At 36.1% G+C, this 17,761-nt stretch overlaps 1 protein-coding gene and 1 non-coding gene across 2 annotated transcripts; one reads left to right on the top strand and one right to left on the bottom strand.

Moving 5' to 3' along the window:
- Positions 1–3,412: 3,412 nt before the first annotated feature.
- LOC146904868 (uncharacterized) lies at positions 3,413–13,767 on the top strand. Its single transcript, XM_085725894.1, has one exon. The coding sequence runs from the start codon at positions 5,238–5,240 to the stop codon at positions 10,680–10,682; it is 5,445 nt and encodes a 1,814-aa protein (XP_085582020.1). The 5' UTR covers positions 3,413–5,237; the 3' UTR covers positions 10,683–13,767.
- Positions 5,742–5,848, bottom strand: LOC146904869 (small nucleolar RNA R71). The gene has a single exon (XR_015020855.1). It is a non-coding gene; the product is annotated as a small nucleolar RNA R71 (small nucleolar RNA).
- Positions 13,768–17,761: the final 3,994 nt, after the last annotated feature.

The following is a 17,761-nucleotide window of genomic DNA, read 5'->3' as shown; positions in this document are numbered from 1 at the left end:
TTTTTTTCCACACTTTTTTTTGATGATTTTTTTTTTCAAACGAAATAAAACAAAGAGGATACAATGAAAGAAAGAAAAATGATAAATAACACCTGATTTGAACCTGAGCTCTGATTACCAAATGATGAGTGTCACGGAGCAGTCAGAAGCAAATAAGAATATTTTGGTGGAAAAGACTCAAAAATGAAGAAATGGAATGGATAGACAGGGACGCCACACTTTCTAATCCAAGAAAGTGATAAGTCTATGGATGCGAGGATCGCCACAAGAAATAGGATTTCTTGATAAGATCAAGGATGGTTCAATCCAGAACCACAAGAGACAAGGCTCTCAATACACATATGGGTAAAATTCTATAAAATTCAACTTGGTTACATATCATTTTCGTGCTCTATTTATATGAGCTTATTACATGATGATTTTGACTCTAAAACTCTTAGAAAATTAAAGGAAATGCAGCCACTAATTACAATAATGTTTTGGTGGCTGATTAATGCAAATAAAAGGTTACAACATGACTCTCTAAGTTGGTGGCTAATCAATGCATGAGGAGGTTACATATTCATTTGCATGAGGAGGTTACATATTCATTTACAACATGACTCTTTAATCAATGCGTACATTTGCTTTGCTACATTAACATCACCGTCAGACTGTAATTTTTCATTGTTTCTTGCTTTGAGCTTGACTTTTTGTTGTCTCTTAACGTTGAGACTCGTAATAAGTCTACCACTTATTATTATGATTTATATCCTTTCTAGCTAACACCATATAATTTTTCCCAACTTAAGAAAGTCTCGGCATATTATCTCAAAAAAACATGTTATGTCAAGTTCTGCCAAAAATGGCTCTAGGAATGACTAGCCTTTCCCAAATCCCATAAGCAAAACCTGAAGAAAGAAGCTTCTGTTTGTTTGCTTGATGCCCCTTTTAATCAAGATTCAACCTAAAATATAATTAGAGCGATAGTAATAAAAACAATGATTAATATTGCATTACGAATAGGAATCTCATATAGAATAAAAATGTGGTGAATCTGAACATTGAAAGTAGAATCTAGTATCCTAAAAATCAGTGTATGTGCTGTGTCTTTTTTAGTGTTTTTAACATTTTAAACTTTATATGTCCCACATAGAATAGTTTAATAAGCTTTATAGTTTTTATATATTAAAGTGTAATGTATATTAAATGGTTGGAAATAGTGGGTTGGTTACATGGTATAAGGTTTAAACTTGTAACCTATCCATATTGTTATCCATATTGTTTCCCACTTTTTGTTTTTGTTTAAAACTCAATATTGAGTTACTAACATTTTGTCATATTTCCCACTTTTTAAAACTCAATATTGAGTTACTAACATTTTGTCATATAGAAAACTTCTATTATTTTAACACCCTCTTTTAATGCCGTCTTTCATTTTTAGGTCTTATTTATTTATTTTTAATAGAATAAATAAATAATATATTGTATTTTATTTTATCTATCCATATTGTTTCCCACTTTTTAAAACTCAATATTGAGTTACTAACATTTTGTCATATAGAAAACTTCTATTATTTTAACACCCTCTTTTAATGCCGTCTTTCATTTTTAGGTCTTATTTATTTATTTTTAATAGAATAAATAAATAATATATCGTATTTTATATTTATTTATTTTTAATAGAATAAATAAGTAATATATTGTATTTTATTTTATCTTGAGTTTTTATTTTTAATTTGATGAAGGTTGATGGAGATGAAGATAAAGAGAATTATGAGAATAATAGAGAAGAAAAATGAAGAACGTATGATTTTTTTTTAATTTATAATTTTATTAAACATTAATAAAAAAATATAATTTTGTTGATTTGGGCTTGTCTTGTCACCACTAAAAAACCAAATTAACATTTTTTAACGTTGTGTACAGTTGTAGTATACATCAAACTATTGAATAACTTTCACAATAATTTTGTAGTTGGTAATAGATCTTGATGCTAAATCCAACTCCGGTGTAGCTAGAAAATAATAATGGGGTAAATGTTGTACAACATAAATGATTAACTTGGTAAAAAAAAAACTATATGGGAGATTTGTGATTAGGGATAAAATTACGTTGAACGTGGCGATGGTAATTAGAAATTCCATAGGTGGCGATGGTAATTAGAAAGTCCATGAAAATGAATGGAAGAAGAATAGAAAAATGGAACCTGAAAGAGAGAGAAGAACAAAAAAAAAAAATGAGATAAAAAACATTAATGATTTCAGTCGCAAAAATAAAAACATTAATGATTAAAATAGAATTACACCTTTGTCCCTTCCTTTTTTTCCTTCTCAAAAAGAAAAAATATGGGTATTTATGTCAAAAAGAAAAAGGTGTGAGTTAAGATCACTTTTAATGGACCAGAAAGTTCAATTTTAAAAAGGTAATAAAGGAACCAAGTTGCTGGAAATTATACCATATACCCCTTGCATTTAATCCTTTACCCCTACATATCATTGAAAATATCAGCATTACCCTTGTCATTTGACTTCACCCCACAAAACATTTCACCGGCAAAACTTTCCACCCGCAAAACTTTTCCGACATTGAATACTCCAAAATTCAACCTGCAATTTCATTGGACCTTGCTTCCATCCCCACTTTTAGAGACTCCCTCCATTGAGTCAATAACTGAAATGTTTTTCTTTATCTTGCTTAATAAGTATCAGATATCAAGCCACTGGTTTATTTTCAACTTATATCCGAGTTGCGGGTTTGTTCAGTGGGATTCTTTGTAAACATATATAGATGATTTCAAGCTAATCACACAATTATTTGGTATTTTTTCCATGTTGATCATTTCAAGAAACTTTCGAGATCTAAAATCAGTTCTTTCTAATTCACGTTTTTTCCTGAAACCGTGAATATGCAAGGTCAAATATTTTAAATCTCTTAGCAAAACATTGTTATTGGCTTGTGTGAAAATGAGGGTTACATGATGAGTGCAATGATCTGCAAACGAGGGGTACATGAGGATGAACATGAATGGGTTGTACAGAAATATTGTTGTTGGGGAAGAATAATGAATCTAGAAACCATCATTCTTGTTTTCTGAAAAATTATGTGGGGTGAAATCAAATGACAAAAAGGGTAAAATTGGTAGTTTACATGATTTGTAGGGGTAAAAGATTAGATGTATGGGTATAGGGTATAATTTCCCAAGTTGCTTGGGCTTCAGTGGCAATGAGCTCATTCCAATGACGTATCCGAGGAATATTGGGTTCGATTCACATGGGAGAACAACGCTTGGTCAGTGCGCATGCCTCTACGCACGAACCGGATTAGTCACCCACCATTGATGGGTCGGAAACCGGTGCGAAAACAAAAAAAGAAGGTAATAAAGGGATAAAAACTTTAATGAAGCTAATAAATATCATTGGAGGAATGATAACATGTAAAATGCACTATTATTTTGACTCGACTCACACATGTTTTGATCTTGATTTCTTTAGATTTTTGCATTGTTATGTTGGTATTGTGTGTCTATTTCAGGTATATGTTGATTAAAGGTCATGCGCGTCGTTATTAGGAAAAATGGTGGTGGAAAAAGAAGAAGAAAAAAGGTTAAAAGGCCAACAAGTCAGATGGAAAGGAAAGTCCAACACATGAGTCAAGTTGAATATGTCTTCACGTTTCAGAAGCACTTTGCCCACTTCCTCCATATTCTCCACTACCTTAGACATGATCTGAAGCACTCTCTGTTGAATTTTTTCCTATATATAGACCTTGGAGAATCAGTTGTAGACACGAAGCTTTTTAGAGATTTTTGTTTAAGCTTTCAATTTACTTTTAGCCACCGCAATTTACAATTTAGTTCTGCAAATTATTTTCCATTCAAAACCTTTATGTACCGTACAATTATATATATATATAATTTCAGTTCTAGTTTTCTTTGATTTTGGATTGATACGTGATCTTAGTTCCCTTATTTTATTCTTCCCTTTAAATTCCAAATAAGCTGCTACCGTTCCATGTTAAATTATTGTCGCGGTCAACAGTTTTGTTTGCTTTAAATTCCAATTCTAATTTAGTACTGTTGCTGCTGGTGTTATTTCATTCAAATTGCTGATTGTTGCTGCTGTTCACTGTTGCGTTGGTTTCCTAATCATCGTTCAAATTGCTGCGGTTCCATTCGATTCCAATTGCTTGCAACTGCTGATGCCGCGGCTGTTATTTTTAGAGTAGTCATCACTCACAGGTTCTTGTTTACTTTGTTTCTATTCATTTATTTTGTTCGTGTGTTTCTCTGTTCCATTATAATAATTAGCATGCATGAACCATTGTTTATTTATTAGTTATATCATGTCAGAGTAGATTTTTATAGAGTCCGGAATGTAATGAACGTCGTACCAATGGTGCTCTGTTAATTTGTATGATTAGTAATTGTAACAGGAATTATTTTTAAGTCTAAAAATTCTGGTTTTTAACGATGAATGTTTACGGTGAAAGCTGAAATAAAGTGATACGGGTTTCATATCGAAAGAGTGAAACCTATATCTGACCTTAGAATTTTTAGGAATTGATTTTGAAATACAGCGAAAGCGTTTTCTTTAATTAATTTAGAAATTTCTAATTTTCAAAAAGGCTATTTTAAACTTGTGGTCGTACACGCGAAAGCTGGCGTCTGTGAGTTTAAAATACGGTACTAGTTATGCGAAAGCTAACAGGACCTTTAAATTAAAATTTCTACTAAAAATAACTTTTCAAGAGTAAATTGATTATTTTTCAAACGGAGTTTTGACGTTGTAAGGCGCACGCGCGAAAGCGGTCGAATAGATTACAAAGTCAAGATTCGATGTCGTACACGCGAAAGCTGACGACCTCTTTAAATTAATTCTTTTTACGCGCGAAAATATTGTCCTGTTACAATAATAAAATACAATTTAGCAAGCATCAACGATCAACACAAATTATATTCCGGCCTCTTGTTTTAAGTTTAATCAAATCAAAGTTTTTTTCCCAATTTCGCAACCAAATTAATTAGTATCGCCTTAGATAAACAACGTGACAATAGATAACGGTACTTGACATTGGTCTCTGTGGGATTCGACATCTTTTATACTAAAACCGATATTTCCGTGCACTTGCGGACCTATCAAGTTTTTGGCGCCGTTGCCGGGGACCAATTTTGACAATATCGTAACTCCGTTGTCGCACCGTATAGACTAAGGCATTTTATTTTATTTTATTTATTTAAAAAAAAATCAAAAAATTGCATGCGAAGAACGAAAAGTGCCGATAATCTTATAAGACCCATAGACGAAATCGAGCGCTACTTCCGAGTAAGACGCAGACTACAACTTGAAACACCTTTAGAGTCTGAAACTCAGACAGAAATGGGCGACGCTAACGATAATCGGCCACTTAAGGAATTCGCTGTGCCCTCTGACGAGGAGCCTCATACGAGCATTGTTCGTCCCGCGATTGCGGCGAACAATTTCGAACTCAAACCATCTCTGCTGCAAATAGTGCAGCAGAACCAATTCTCCGGAAACCCGACGGAGGATCCGAACTTGCACCTTTCTGTCTTCGTGCAGTTCGCAAATACGTTAAAGGCAAATGGCGTCGACCCTGAAGCCATTCGTTTGCGCCTATTCCCATTCTCCCTAAGGGACCGAGCCAGAGCGTGGCTACAATCCCTACCGTCCAATTCCATTACAACATGGAATGAGCTCAAGAAGGCGTTCCTAGCTAGATACTTTCCGCCGAGCAAAACGGCACAACTCAGGAACCAAATCACCTGTTTTAGGCAGACAGACGGTGAGTCGCTTTTCGAAGCATGGGAGAGATACAAGGAATTAATGAGAGCTTGCCCACACCATGGACTAGAGAAGTGGCTCATAATTCATACCTTCTACAATGGTCTGTTGTATAACACAAGAATGACCCTTGATGCTGCTGCGGGAGGTGCTCTCATGAACAAACCGTTTAATGACGCTTATGCTCTTATCGAAGACATGGCGCAAAACCATTACCAGTGGGGGAGCGAACGCGCTCAAGTGGAGAAAACACAACCCAAAGCAGGAATGTACGAAGTTAGCAACCTTGACCACATGAATGCTAGAGTGGATGCGTTGTACCATAAGCTTGACAACTTGTCCCTCGCTCCACCAGCTACTGCTGCTGCTGTGACTCCAAATTGCGAAATTTGTGGAGTCCTTGGGCACATCGCCGCCGAATGTCAATTGCTAGCTGGAACCGATCAGGCAAACTATGCGCAAGGTAACCCGTACTCTAACACGAACAACCCTGGATTGAGAAACCACCTTAATTTTTCCTACAAGAATAACAATCCTACCTTTGCGCCCAGTCCTGCACCTGCAAATCCCCCTGGTTTTCAAGGCCAAAGAGGAGCCCCTGTTGCTCCTGCTGCTCCAAAAAAGTCAAACCTGGAACTTATGATGGAAAACTTCATTTTGGCTCAAACTCAGCAAAACAAAGAGTTCATGAATCAAAACATTCATACAAATGAATTGATTAAGCAGTTGGCAAACAAAGTTGATGCTATGGCCACCCATAATAAAATGCTAGAAACGCAGATTTCCCAAGTGGCCCAACAGCAGGCAGCTACTGCTGCCCCATCCGGAACATTCCCAGGCCAACCGCAACCAAACCCCAAGGGACACGCTAACGCTATAACGCTTCGAAGCGGAACAGAGTTAGAAGATCCCGTTGCTGTGAGAGTTAGAGACCGGGACGTAGGAAAAGGTATTGACTCTGACAAAAACACTGAGAATGAACTCGTTGACCATGGGCAAACATCCAAGCCTAAGGAGGTAGTGGAGAGTGAAAAAGAAAAACCTTATGTACCCCCTCCTCCATACAAACCTCAAATCCCTTACCCTCAAAGACTCGCCAAGTCTAAAACGGAAGGTCAGTTTAAGAAGTTCGTAGAGCTTCTAAAGACGCTTCATCTCAGTATTCCTTTCTCGGAGGCGATAACTCAAATGCCTTCGTATGCTAAATTCCTAAAGGAGATACTGACCAACAAGAGGAAGATCGATGACGATGGTACCGTAGCACTTACTGAGGAGTGCAGCGCCATCATTCAAAATAAGATGCCGCCAAAGCTAAAAGATCCAGGGAGTTTTTCAATTCCTTGTGTCATCGGTAACCATATCATCGATAAAGCTCTGTGTGATTTAGGTGCTAGCGTGAGTCTGATACCTTTGTCTATCTGTAAGAGGCTAAATCTAGGAGAGTTGAAACCAACCAAAATGTCCTTACAATTAGCTGACCGTTCCATAAAATACCCAGTCGGAATACTGGAAGATGTTCCTTTAAGAATCGGTCAGTTATACATTCCCACTGATTTTGTTGTCATGGACATAAGTGAAGACTCTCACACCCCAATCCTCCTAGGAAGACCCTTTCTAGCCACTGCCGGTGCTATTATTGATGTAAAGAGAGGAAAGCTTACCTTTGAGGTTGGTGAAGAAAAGATTGAGTTCATACTGTCTAAATTCATGAAAGGCCCTGCCATAAATGACACATGTTTCTTTGTTGACATAATTGATGAATGCATTAAGGAACTGTCGTCAGAAGCTCCACCAACTGAGATGATGGTTGCGACTTCGACAGAGGAACTAAAGGAAGACGAGGATGATATTTCTCAACTTCTAGAATGCCTCGACCTTACTCCTGATCCGATGCCTGAACCAGAGCAACCAAAGATAGAGCTCAAAGAACTTCCCCAAAGCCTTAGATATGAGTTTTTAGACAGTGAATTGAATCACCCAGTCATAGTTAATGCCAACCTAGGAAAAGAGGAAACAAAGAAACTCCTTGATGTGTTAAGAAGATATCCCAAAGCAATAGGTTACACAATTAATGATCTCACGGGAATCAGTCCCTCTGTTTGTATGCACAGGATTATGCTAGAAGAGGATTCTAAAACCTCTAGAGAGCATCAGAGGAGACTGAACCCTAACATGAGCGAAGTGGTAAAGAAAGAAGTAATGAAGCTTCTTGATGCTGGGATTATCTATCCTATATCTGATAGTAAGTGGGTTAGTCCGGTGCACGTGGTACCAAAGAAAGGTGGCATGACGGTGGTGCAGAACGAGAAAGGAGACTCAGTCGCCAAGCGCACAGTAACGGGATGGAGGATGTGCATTGATTATAGAAAGCTAAACAAAGCAACCAGGAAGGATCATTTTCCTCTCCCGTTCATAGACCAGATGCTTGAGCGTTTAGCTAGGCACTCGTATTTTTGCTACCTGGACGGTTATTCGGGATTCTTTCAAATCCCAATTCACCCGGACGACCAAGAGAAAACTACTTTCACATGCCCATATGGCACATTTGCCTACCGGCGAATGCCATTCGGACTGTGTAACGCACCTGCAACATTTCAGAGATGCATGATGGCAATCTTTGCCGACTTCCTAGAAGACATTATGGAAGTTTTCATGGATGACTTTTCTGTGTGCGGTTCAAGTTTTGAAAAATGTCTAGCCAACTTGGAGAAAGTATTGGAGAGGTGTGTAAAGGTCAACCTCGTGTTAAACTGGGAAAAGTGCCACTTTATGGTAAATGAAGGCATAGTCCTTGGCCATGTGGTGTCCAACAGAGGAATCGAGGTTGACAAAGCAAAAATTGAAGTTATTGAGAATTTGCAGCCTCCCACAACTGTAAGAGAGGTCCGTAGTTTTCTGGGACATGCTGGTTTCTACCGGCGGTTCATCAAAGACTTCTCAAAAATCACCAAGCCATTAACTGGCCTTTTGATGAAAGACGCTGAATTCATCTTCGATGAACAATGCCTTGAGTCTTTCCAACTGCTGAAACGTGCATTGATCTCTGCCCCTATAATGCAACCTCCAGATTGGAACCAACCATTTGAGATCATGTGCGACGCTAGTGATTATGCAGTAGGTGCTGTTTTGGGACAGCGCAAAGATAAGAAATTACATGCAATCTATTACGCTAGTAGGACACTTGACGAAGCTCAGATTAATTATGCCACGACTGAAAAGGAGCTTCTAGCCATTGTTTTTGCAATTGATAAGTTTCGTTCCTATCTAGTGGGATCGAAGATTATCATTTACACAGACCATGCAGCTATCAGGTACCTACTAAGCAAGAAAGATGCAAAACCGAGACTTATTCGGTGGATACTACTGCTTCAAGAGTTTGACATGGAGATCCGAGATAAAAAGGGAACAGAGAATGTAGTAGCGGATCACTTGTCAAGAATCAATGATGGTAAAGTGGAAGAATTGCCCATAAATGACCATTTCCCTTATGATAGGTTGGTGGCATTTGTTAGAGCTGAGGCACCTAGATATGGTCATCTTGTAGACTTCCTAGAGGAAGGAAGCTCAAGCATAAAAAAGGACCCAGAGGAGGCATTAGCTTTGGGTAAAACTACAGTTCCATGGTACGCTGATATCATCAACTACCTATCTGCTGGAGTTCTGCCTCCCGATCTGACCTATCAGCAAAAGAAAAAGTTTTTCCATGACCTTAAGCAATACTACTGGGATGACCCCCTTTTATTTAAGAGAGGTGTTGATGGAATCTTCCGTCGATGTATCCCAGAAGATGAGATAGAAAGTGTCATTACCCACTGCCACTCCTCGCCATGTGGAGGACATATGGGTAAGTCTAAAACTGCTGCAAAGATCCTTCAAGCTGGCCTTTTCTGGCCCACCATGTTCCGAGATGTTCATATTTTCACTATGGAATGTGATCGATGTCAGCGCACCGGAAACATCTCCGGGAGACATGAAATGCCCCAAAAATACATCTTGGAAGTGGAAGTCTTTGACGTCTGGGGAATTGATTTTATGGGTCCTTTTCCGTCATCGATGGGAAATAAATACATACTTGTTGCTGTGGACTACGTGTCAAAATGGATCGAGGCCATTGCCTCTCCCACTAATGATGCAAAAGTAGTGGTTAAGATGTTCAAAAACGTCATATTCCCAAGATTTGGTGTCCCTAGGCTTGTCATCAGTGATGGTGGATCTCACTTTATATCAAAAATATTTGAAAACCTTATGACAAAGTACGGAGTGCGGCACAGAGCGGTTACCCCTTATCATCCACAGACAAACGGAATGGCAGAAATCTCTAACAGAGAAATTAAGCAAATCCTAGAGAAAATTGTCTCTGTTTCAAGGAAAGACTGGTCTTCAAAGTTAAATGATGCGCTCTGGGCCTATAGGACGGCATACAAAACACCCATTGGAACCACCCCTTTTAAGCTGGTCTACGGCAAATCCTGCCATCTCCCGGTAGAGCTAGAACATAAAGCATATTGGGCCATCAAAGCCCTGAACATGAACCATAGTGATGCCGGAGGAAAAAGGATGTTAGACCTGCATGAATTAGAGGAGTTGAGGTTAGATGCGTATGAGAATGCCTTGATCTATAAAGAAAGGACTAAAAAGTGGCATGATAGGCGCATTACTAGAAGGGAGTTCAATGAGGGCGAGTTAGTACTGCTATTTAACTCTAGGCTGAAACTTTTCCCTGGAAAACTTCGCTCTAGATGGAGTGGACCATTTGAAGTGACTAAAGTTAACCAATCCGGTGCAATTGAAGTTTGGAGTGGATCCACCGGAAAGTTCATAGTAAACGGCCAGAGACTGAAGCACTACCATCCAGCAGAGAAAATAGGACATGTCGCTACTCTAGTGATGTGTCCCCCTTAAGGGCCAAGCACTGAAAAGTCGAGCTACAGACATTAAACGAAGCGCTGCGTGGGAGGCAACCCACGAGTTTAAGTTTAGTTTTTTTAGCTAATTAAGTGAATAAAAAGATGCAATCGAAGATGATCAACACCATAATCCACCCCCTCCCCCATATTTTCATGCTAACATTTCCGCAGGTACAAACCACTTCATGATCATGCGTATGTACACGCCCCAGTTGATTCTATCGACGATTGATCTTGCTCGGTAATATCTTTCTTTTTCTCATATTTTTGTTTATTTTCATTGAGGTCAATGTAGGTTTTAAGTGTGGGGGAGGAATTTCCCACCTTAATGGTTTAGGATCTTCATTTTCATTAATAAAGTAGTGTTATCGAGTCAATGCATGTGCTGTCGAGTCATTTATGCTTGTGTTTTTGCTTTGTTATTTAATTTTCCTATTTCTTGAACCAATAAAATAAATTCCCAAATTTTCAAAAAAAAAAAATAATAATAATAAATTTGTTTTTCTTATTTGAAGGTTGAGTTTGATGATGATTTTGTGCATGTAAACACCTTTTCCTTTTTAAATCTCACTAAACTCATATCAGTTTCATTGTGAAAATTCTCTTTTTGAGAAAAGCACAAAGTTGCAGTCTTTGAGTAAGTGTATGAGTAGGTATTTTAAGGAGCACGTTCTAACTTTAATGGTAACTTAGACCCTTAAAAGTCTTCAGAGTAAAAGTAGTATAAGTTTGTGTGGGAAATAATGTGCCTTATTGTTATAAATTGTTAAACTAAAATGGGGCGGGAGAATGGCACCAACATGTGGAGGAAAGGACATTCTCTCTCTGACTTCCTAAATGTGGTGGTGACTCCCTAAATTGAGCTTAAGTTCCAAATCCCTCAAAAGAGGAAATAAATTCATCAAAGCTAGGGGGAAAGGACACCCTCTCCATAAAGACTTCCTACGCGGAGATGATAAAAATTTTGCAGCACTACTTAGGGTGATTTTGAATCTAGGAGGAAAGGACACCCTCTCCATAAAGACTTCCTATGAGGATAGATAGCCCCTAAGCAATCTGCAGTCCCTTGTGCTTAAATTGTTAATTTAATTCTAACTAAATTCCCATCTCTCTTATATGAAATGAAGAAATGACTTTTCTCGGTTGATTTACTGTTGAAGTTAGAACCTGTTTTCCTCATAATACCTCTTACACAGGCGCAATAAAAAGCTGGACTCCACACACACACTCACTTGAAATTGTTGTAGGGTTGATGTGATCTTTGAAAAGTGTTTAGGTTGTGATAAGTGCACCCTGAGAACAAAGCCTTGAAAAATAATAATGTAATTGATTTTTAGTTGATTATGTTTTTCTGAATTATGTTGATGTTGTCCCTTGTCTCTTGCTTGAGGACAAGCAATGGTTCAAGTGTAGGGGAGTTTGATAACATGTAAAATGCACTATTATTTTGACTCGACTCACACATGTTTTGATCTTGATTTCTTTAGATTTTTGCATTGTTATGTTGGTATTGTGTGTCTATTTCAGGTATATGTTGATTAAAGGTCATGCGCGTCGTTATTAGGAAAAATGGTGGTGGAAAAAGAAGAAGAAAAAAGGTTAAAAGGCCAACAAGTCAGATGGAAAGGAAAGTCCAACACATGAGTCAAGTTGAATATGTCTTCACGTTTCAGAAGCACTTTGCCCACTTCCTCCATATTCTCCACTACCTTAGACATGATCTGAAGCACTCTCTGTTGAATTTTTTCCTATATATAGACCTTGGAGAATCAGTTGTAGACACGAAGCTTTTTAGAGATTTTTGTTTAAGCTTTCAATTTACTTTTAGCCACCGCAATTTACAATTTAGTTCTGCAAATTATTTTCCATTCAAAACCTTTATGTACCGTACAATTATATATATATATAATTTCAGTTCTAGTTTTCTTTGATTTTGGATTGATACGTGATCTTAGTTCCCTTATTTTATTCTTCCCTTTAAATTCCAAATAAGCTGCTACCGTTCCATGTTAAATTATTGTCGCGGTCAACAGTTTTGTTTGCTTTAAATTCCAATTCTAATTTAGTACTGTTGCTGCTGGTGTTATTTCATTCAAATTGCTGATTGTTGCTGCTGTTCACTGTTGCGTTGGTTTCCTAATCATCGTTCAAATTGCTGCGGTTCCATTCGATTCCAATTGCTTGCAACTGCTGATGCCGCGGCTGTTATTTTTAGAGTAGTCATCACTCACAGGTTCTTGTTTACTTTGTTTCTATTCATTTATTTTGTTCGTGTGTTTCTCTGTTCCATTATAATAATTAGCATGCATGAACCATTGTTTATTTATTAGTTATATCATGTCAGAGTAGATTTTTATAGAGTCCGGAATGTAATGAACGTCGTACCAATGGTGCTCTGTTAATTTGTATGATTAGTAATTGTAACAGGAATTATTTTTAAGTCTAAAAATTCTGGTTTTTAACGATGAATGTTTACGGTGAAAGCTGAAATAAAGTGATACGGGTTTCATATCGAAAGAGTGAAACCTATATCTGACCTTAGAATTTTTAGGAATTGATTTTGAAATACAGCGAAAGCGTTTTCTTTAATTAATTTAGAAATTTCTAATTTTCAAAAAGGCTATTTTAAACTTGTGGTCGTACACGCGAAAGCTGGCGTCTGTGAGTTTAAAATACGGTACTAGTTATGCGAAAGCTAACAGGACCTTTAAATTAAAATTTCTACTAAAAATAACTTTTCAAGAGTAAATTGATTATTTTTCAAACGGAGTTTTGACGTTGTAAGGCGCACGCGCGAAAGCGGTCGAATAGATTACAAAGTCAAGATTCGATGTCGTACACGCGAAAGCTGACGACCTCTTTAAATTAATTCTTTTTACGCGCGAAAATATTGTCCTGTTACAATAATAAAATACAATTTAGCAAGCATCAACGATCAACACAAATTATATTCCGGCCTCTTGTTTTAAGTTTAATCAAATCAAAGTTTTTTTCCCAATTTCGCAACCAAATTAATTAGTATCGCCTTAGATAAACAACGTGACAATAGATAACGGTACTTGACATTGGTCTCTGTGGGATTCGACATCTTTTATACTAAAACCGATATTTCCGTGCACTTGCGGACCTATCAAGGAACCACGATGTGGTGGTGTGGATAGTAAAGAAATGGTTGAATTATCTTAAATAAGTTGTTGTACCATCAAATTAAAAGTTGGTTTATTTTCTCAAATAAAAAATTACAAATAAAAAATGGTTAAATGTGTGAGTTTCATAAAAGTGGTTTAATTTCCTAAAATAAAGTTGCTTAATTTTTCTATCATTGGAACAAACTATGCTTAAGTTGAATAAGTATCACATACATTATAGGTCGTGGCGGTTCTTCTTTGAAGCCCATGGATGCCATGACACCCCTCATATATTCTAGATGTACTGTATTTTAATTTCTCTTTGAATAAATCAAGATATTTTGAGTTTCTTTTAAAATGATGATTCAACGTGTCTTTTAAATTTTAATATTATTAGAATCAATTCAATTATGATTTGTGACATGAAGGTTTGAAAACTATTTCTTTTTTATCCTACAAGTTAAGTAAATTTTGAGACATAAACTTAGTGGGGAAAAAACAAAAAAACCACATCAAAGAAAAATGCATAGATGTAACTACTACAAGATTAATATAAATCCAGAAATGAAACTACAATTCCTCCATAAAAGTTTCGCAAAAGACTAAGTGTCATATTTTCAAATTGTAAATTGTATTTGTTCAAACATGCTAAATCATATTTTCAAATCACCAAAGACTAAGTGTCAACTTATGGAATCTAACCTTACAACAAAACATAATGGATGTTAGAATAAGAAATAGTTCAAGTACAAACTAAATATAAAATAGCCTAAAGAATCTCTGCAAATATCATAGTTTACCTGGGTGACTGGAGTATCATGTTCCAGCTCTGTCATAAAAGCATCGATAAGGGCATAATTTGAAACTTTGATCATAAAGAGAACAAGTTGAGTCACAAGAAGATCTCAGACAAATCATCCATATTGGACCTACAACAAGCACACAAGTGAATTGCACACCACTTATTAACCCAAAACCTTAAGACACCGGATCAACTTATTTTTAAAGTGCTCAAACTTCAATTTTTTTAAGCAATGTGCACATTAGCTTTACAACGTTAACATCACTGTTAGACTGTAATTTTTCAATCTTTCAAGTTTTGAGCTTGACTTTTTGTTGTCTCTTAATGTTGAGACTCGTAATAAGTCTACCCCTTATTATTATGATTTATATCCTTTCTAGCTAACACCATATAATCTTTCCCAACTTGAAGAAGTCTCAGCATATTGTCTCAAAACATGTTATGTCAAGTTCGGCCAAAAATGCCTCTAGGAATGATTAGCCTTTCCCATAAGCAAAACCTGAAGAAAGAAACCTCGTGTTATTTGCTTGATGCTCCTTTTAATCAAGAGTTTTTTAAACCTAAAATATAATTAGAGCCATAGTAATAAAAATAAAGATTAATATTGCATTGCGAAAGGGATCTCATACAAAATAAAAAGATGGTGAATCTTATAACAACGAAAATTGAATCCAATATATCTTAAAAATCAGCATATGTGTTGTGTTTTTTTAGTGTTTCTTACATTTTAAACATTACATGTCCCACATAGAATAGTTTAATAAACTCTACAGTCTTATATATTAAAGTGTAATGTACAATAATTGGTTGGAAAGGTTGGATTGTTTACATGGTTGAAAGTTGTTGAAACCTTGTAACCAAGCCCAATCTATCTTCCACTTTTTGAGAGAAGAAAAATGAAATAATATAATTTTTCTGATTTAGACCCCTCACACAAAATAATATAATTAGAGCCATAGTAATAAAAATAAAGATTAATATTGCATTGCGAAAGGGATCTCATACAAAATAAAAAGATGGTGAATCTTATAACAACGAAAATTGAATCCAATATATCTTAAAAATCAGCATATGTGTTGTGTTTTTTTAGTGTTTCTTACATTTTAAACATTACATGTCCCACATAGAATAGTTTAATAAACTCTACAGTCTTATATATTAAAGTGTAATGTACAATAATTGGTTGGAAAGGTTGGATTGTTTACATGGTTGAAAGTTGTTGAAACCTTGTAACCAAGCCCAATCTATCTTCAACTTTTTGAGAGAAGAAAAATAACCGAGCCCAATCTATCTTCCACTTTTTGAGAGAAGAAAAATGAAATAATATAATTTTTCTGATTTAGACCCCTCACATCACACAAAAAACAAATCAACACTTTAATTTTAACAGTTTGGCTGAAAGAGAATCAAAGAATAATGGTGCAAAAAATTTCCGAGGGCTTGCGCCCACATACTCCTACAAATGCATCCACCCACCACTCAATGAGACCATTATTTTAGTTGGTCCAAGAGATCAAAGTTCTTAAGAGTCGGTCTTGTCTGTGACCAAACTCGAGTTTTATACAAATTCTATTTTCTATTCAATTATTTGAACATCTAGTATTTTGAATGAATTGCACATGTATCACCCCAACGTTTTGAGTTCGTCACAGACAATCGTTTTTGAATATAAAACTATTTGAACATATATTATTGTAGATGTTGAGTAAAGTGTACTGTTTTTTTTACGTTAAAGACAAATTCATTAACGAAAGTCTGACGATAAATTAAATATCAAAACTACAGAAATACAAGGTGGAGTCTCTGCTTCTACAGTGCAGTTAGGAAACTGACTTTTTTGGAAAAGTTATTTGTTTAGCCAATAGTATAATTGTTGATGTCATGTCAGCTAGTGTCATGATGGTGGACCACTCTAAGACTAAACTTTACCTTATTACAAATTAGTCCTCATACAAAACATGAATTACTTTTGATTTATTAACTTATTTTATTTAAAATTAAATCATTTAATAATTATTCACAAATTTAATCATTTTTATACACACAAAAAAAAAATCATTTTTAACCATCCTCTTTCTTCTTCATCTGCAGAAGGGGGTTTCACAAACCTTTCATCTTCGTTGTCTCCTTTGCCTTATACATTTTCATTCGTGTTTTTCTTCTCTTCCTATTCATATGCATAACGAAAAATCTCTTTTGACTCATATATGTATTAGAGTATATATGTTCTTTGTGAGATGAGCTCGTTTCATCTTCTTGCTCCAGGTATCGTAATTGGTGCCGCTCATCGGAGGAAAAACTAGAACAGCTCCTAGATTCTCCACATGATGCAGGTTATACAGACTCGTGATAACCGATGCAAGATATTTTGGTTGATGCGAAGTTTCCGAGTTGTTGGATATGTGAATTTCAGAACCAAAATCTTCGGCCATTGTTGAAGTTCAGAGAAGTTTGTTACAAAAAAAAAAAGGGAGAAGAAGATCAACTTAATCAACGACAATATCGTCGCACCTTCCGAAGACGATTCTCTCTATGAGGCATGGGAGCGTTGTAACGGCACCATCATTTTTTGGTATTCATCTTCCGATCTCAAATGTTCTTCCTCCAACGTCATAGATCTCAAATTGAATTCGATTCATTTAAGATTTGGGTTTTTCATGGAGGTCGCCCAAATTATGGATTTTCATGGATGTCGCCCAGATTTTCAAAGGTAGTTTTGAATTTCGATCTTACCTTATGTGGTGCGAGTAATTCTGATTCGGAATTATTTACGAAGATCGAGCAGATGATTAAAGGGTTTGAAATAGGAAGAACGAGCAAATGGTTACTAAATGGCCGTGAAGATCGATTTGATTAAGCAAGAAGGTTTTAGGGTTCGAAAATGTGAAAGGTATGGTTGGTATTGGAGCAGATGAATTTGGACTGAAAGGGATTAACAAAATTGATCTGATGAAGATGATAGGGATAATGAAAGTTGGAACGTTTTACCCAGTTTTGATGCAAAAGATTTATGATTTACAAAATAAAATAATAATTAAAATGTTTAATTTTGATTTAATCAGGAACTCAATTGCAATAAGTAAATATATAATGACACGCGGCAAATGTGTAATACACCATATAATCTGAATTGGCATGGATTAA

The sequence above is a fragment of the Medicago sativa genome, chromosome 7 (genome assembly GCF_051527215.1).
Source record: "Medicago sativa cultivar Bolivia chromosome 7, Bolivia_mono, whole genome shotgun sequence".
In the NCBI taxonomy this organism is placed as follows: Eukaryota; Viridiplantae; Streptophyta; class Magnoliopsida; order Fabales; family Fabaceae; genus Medicago; species Medicago sativa.
The sequence above is the reverse complement of the archived record's forward strand: the minus strand, read 5'-3'. Positions and strand labels throughout refer to the sequence as shown.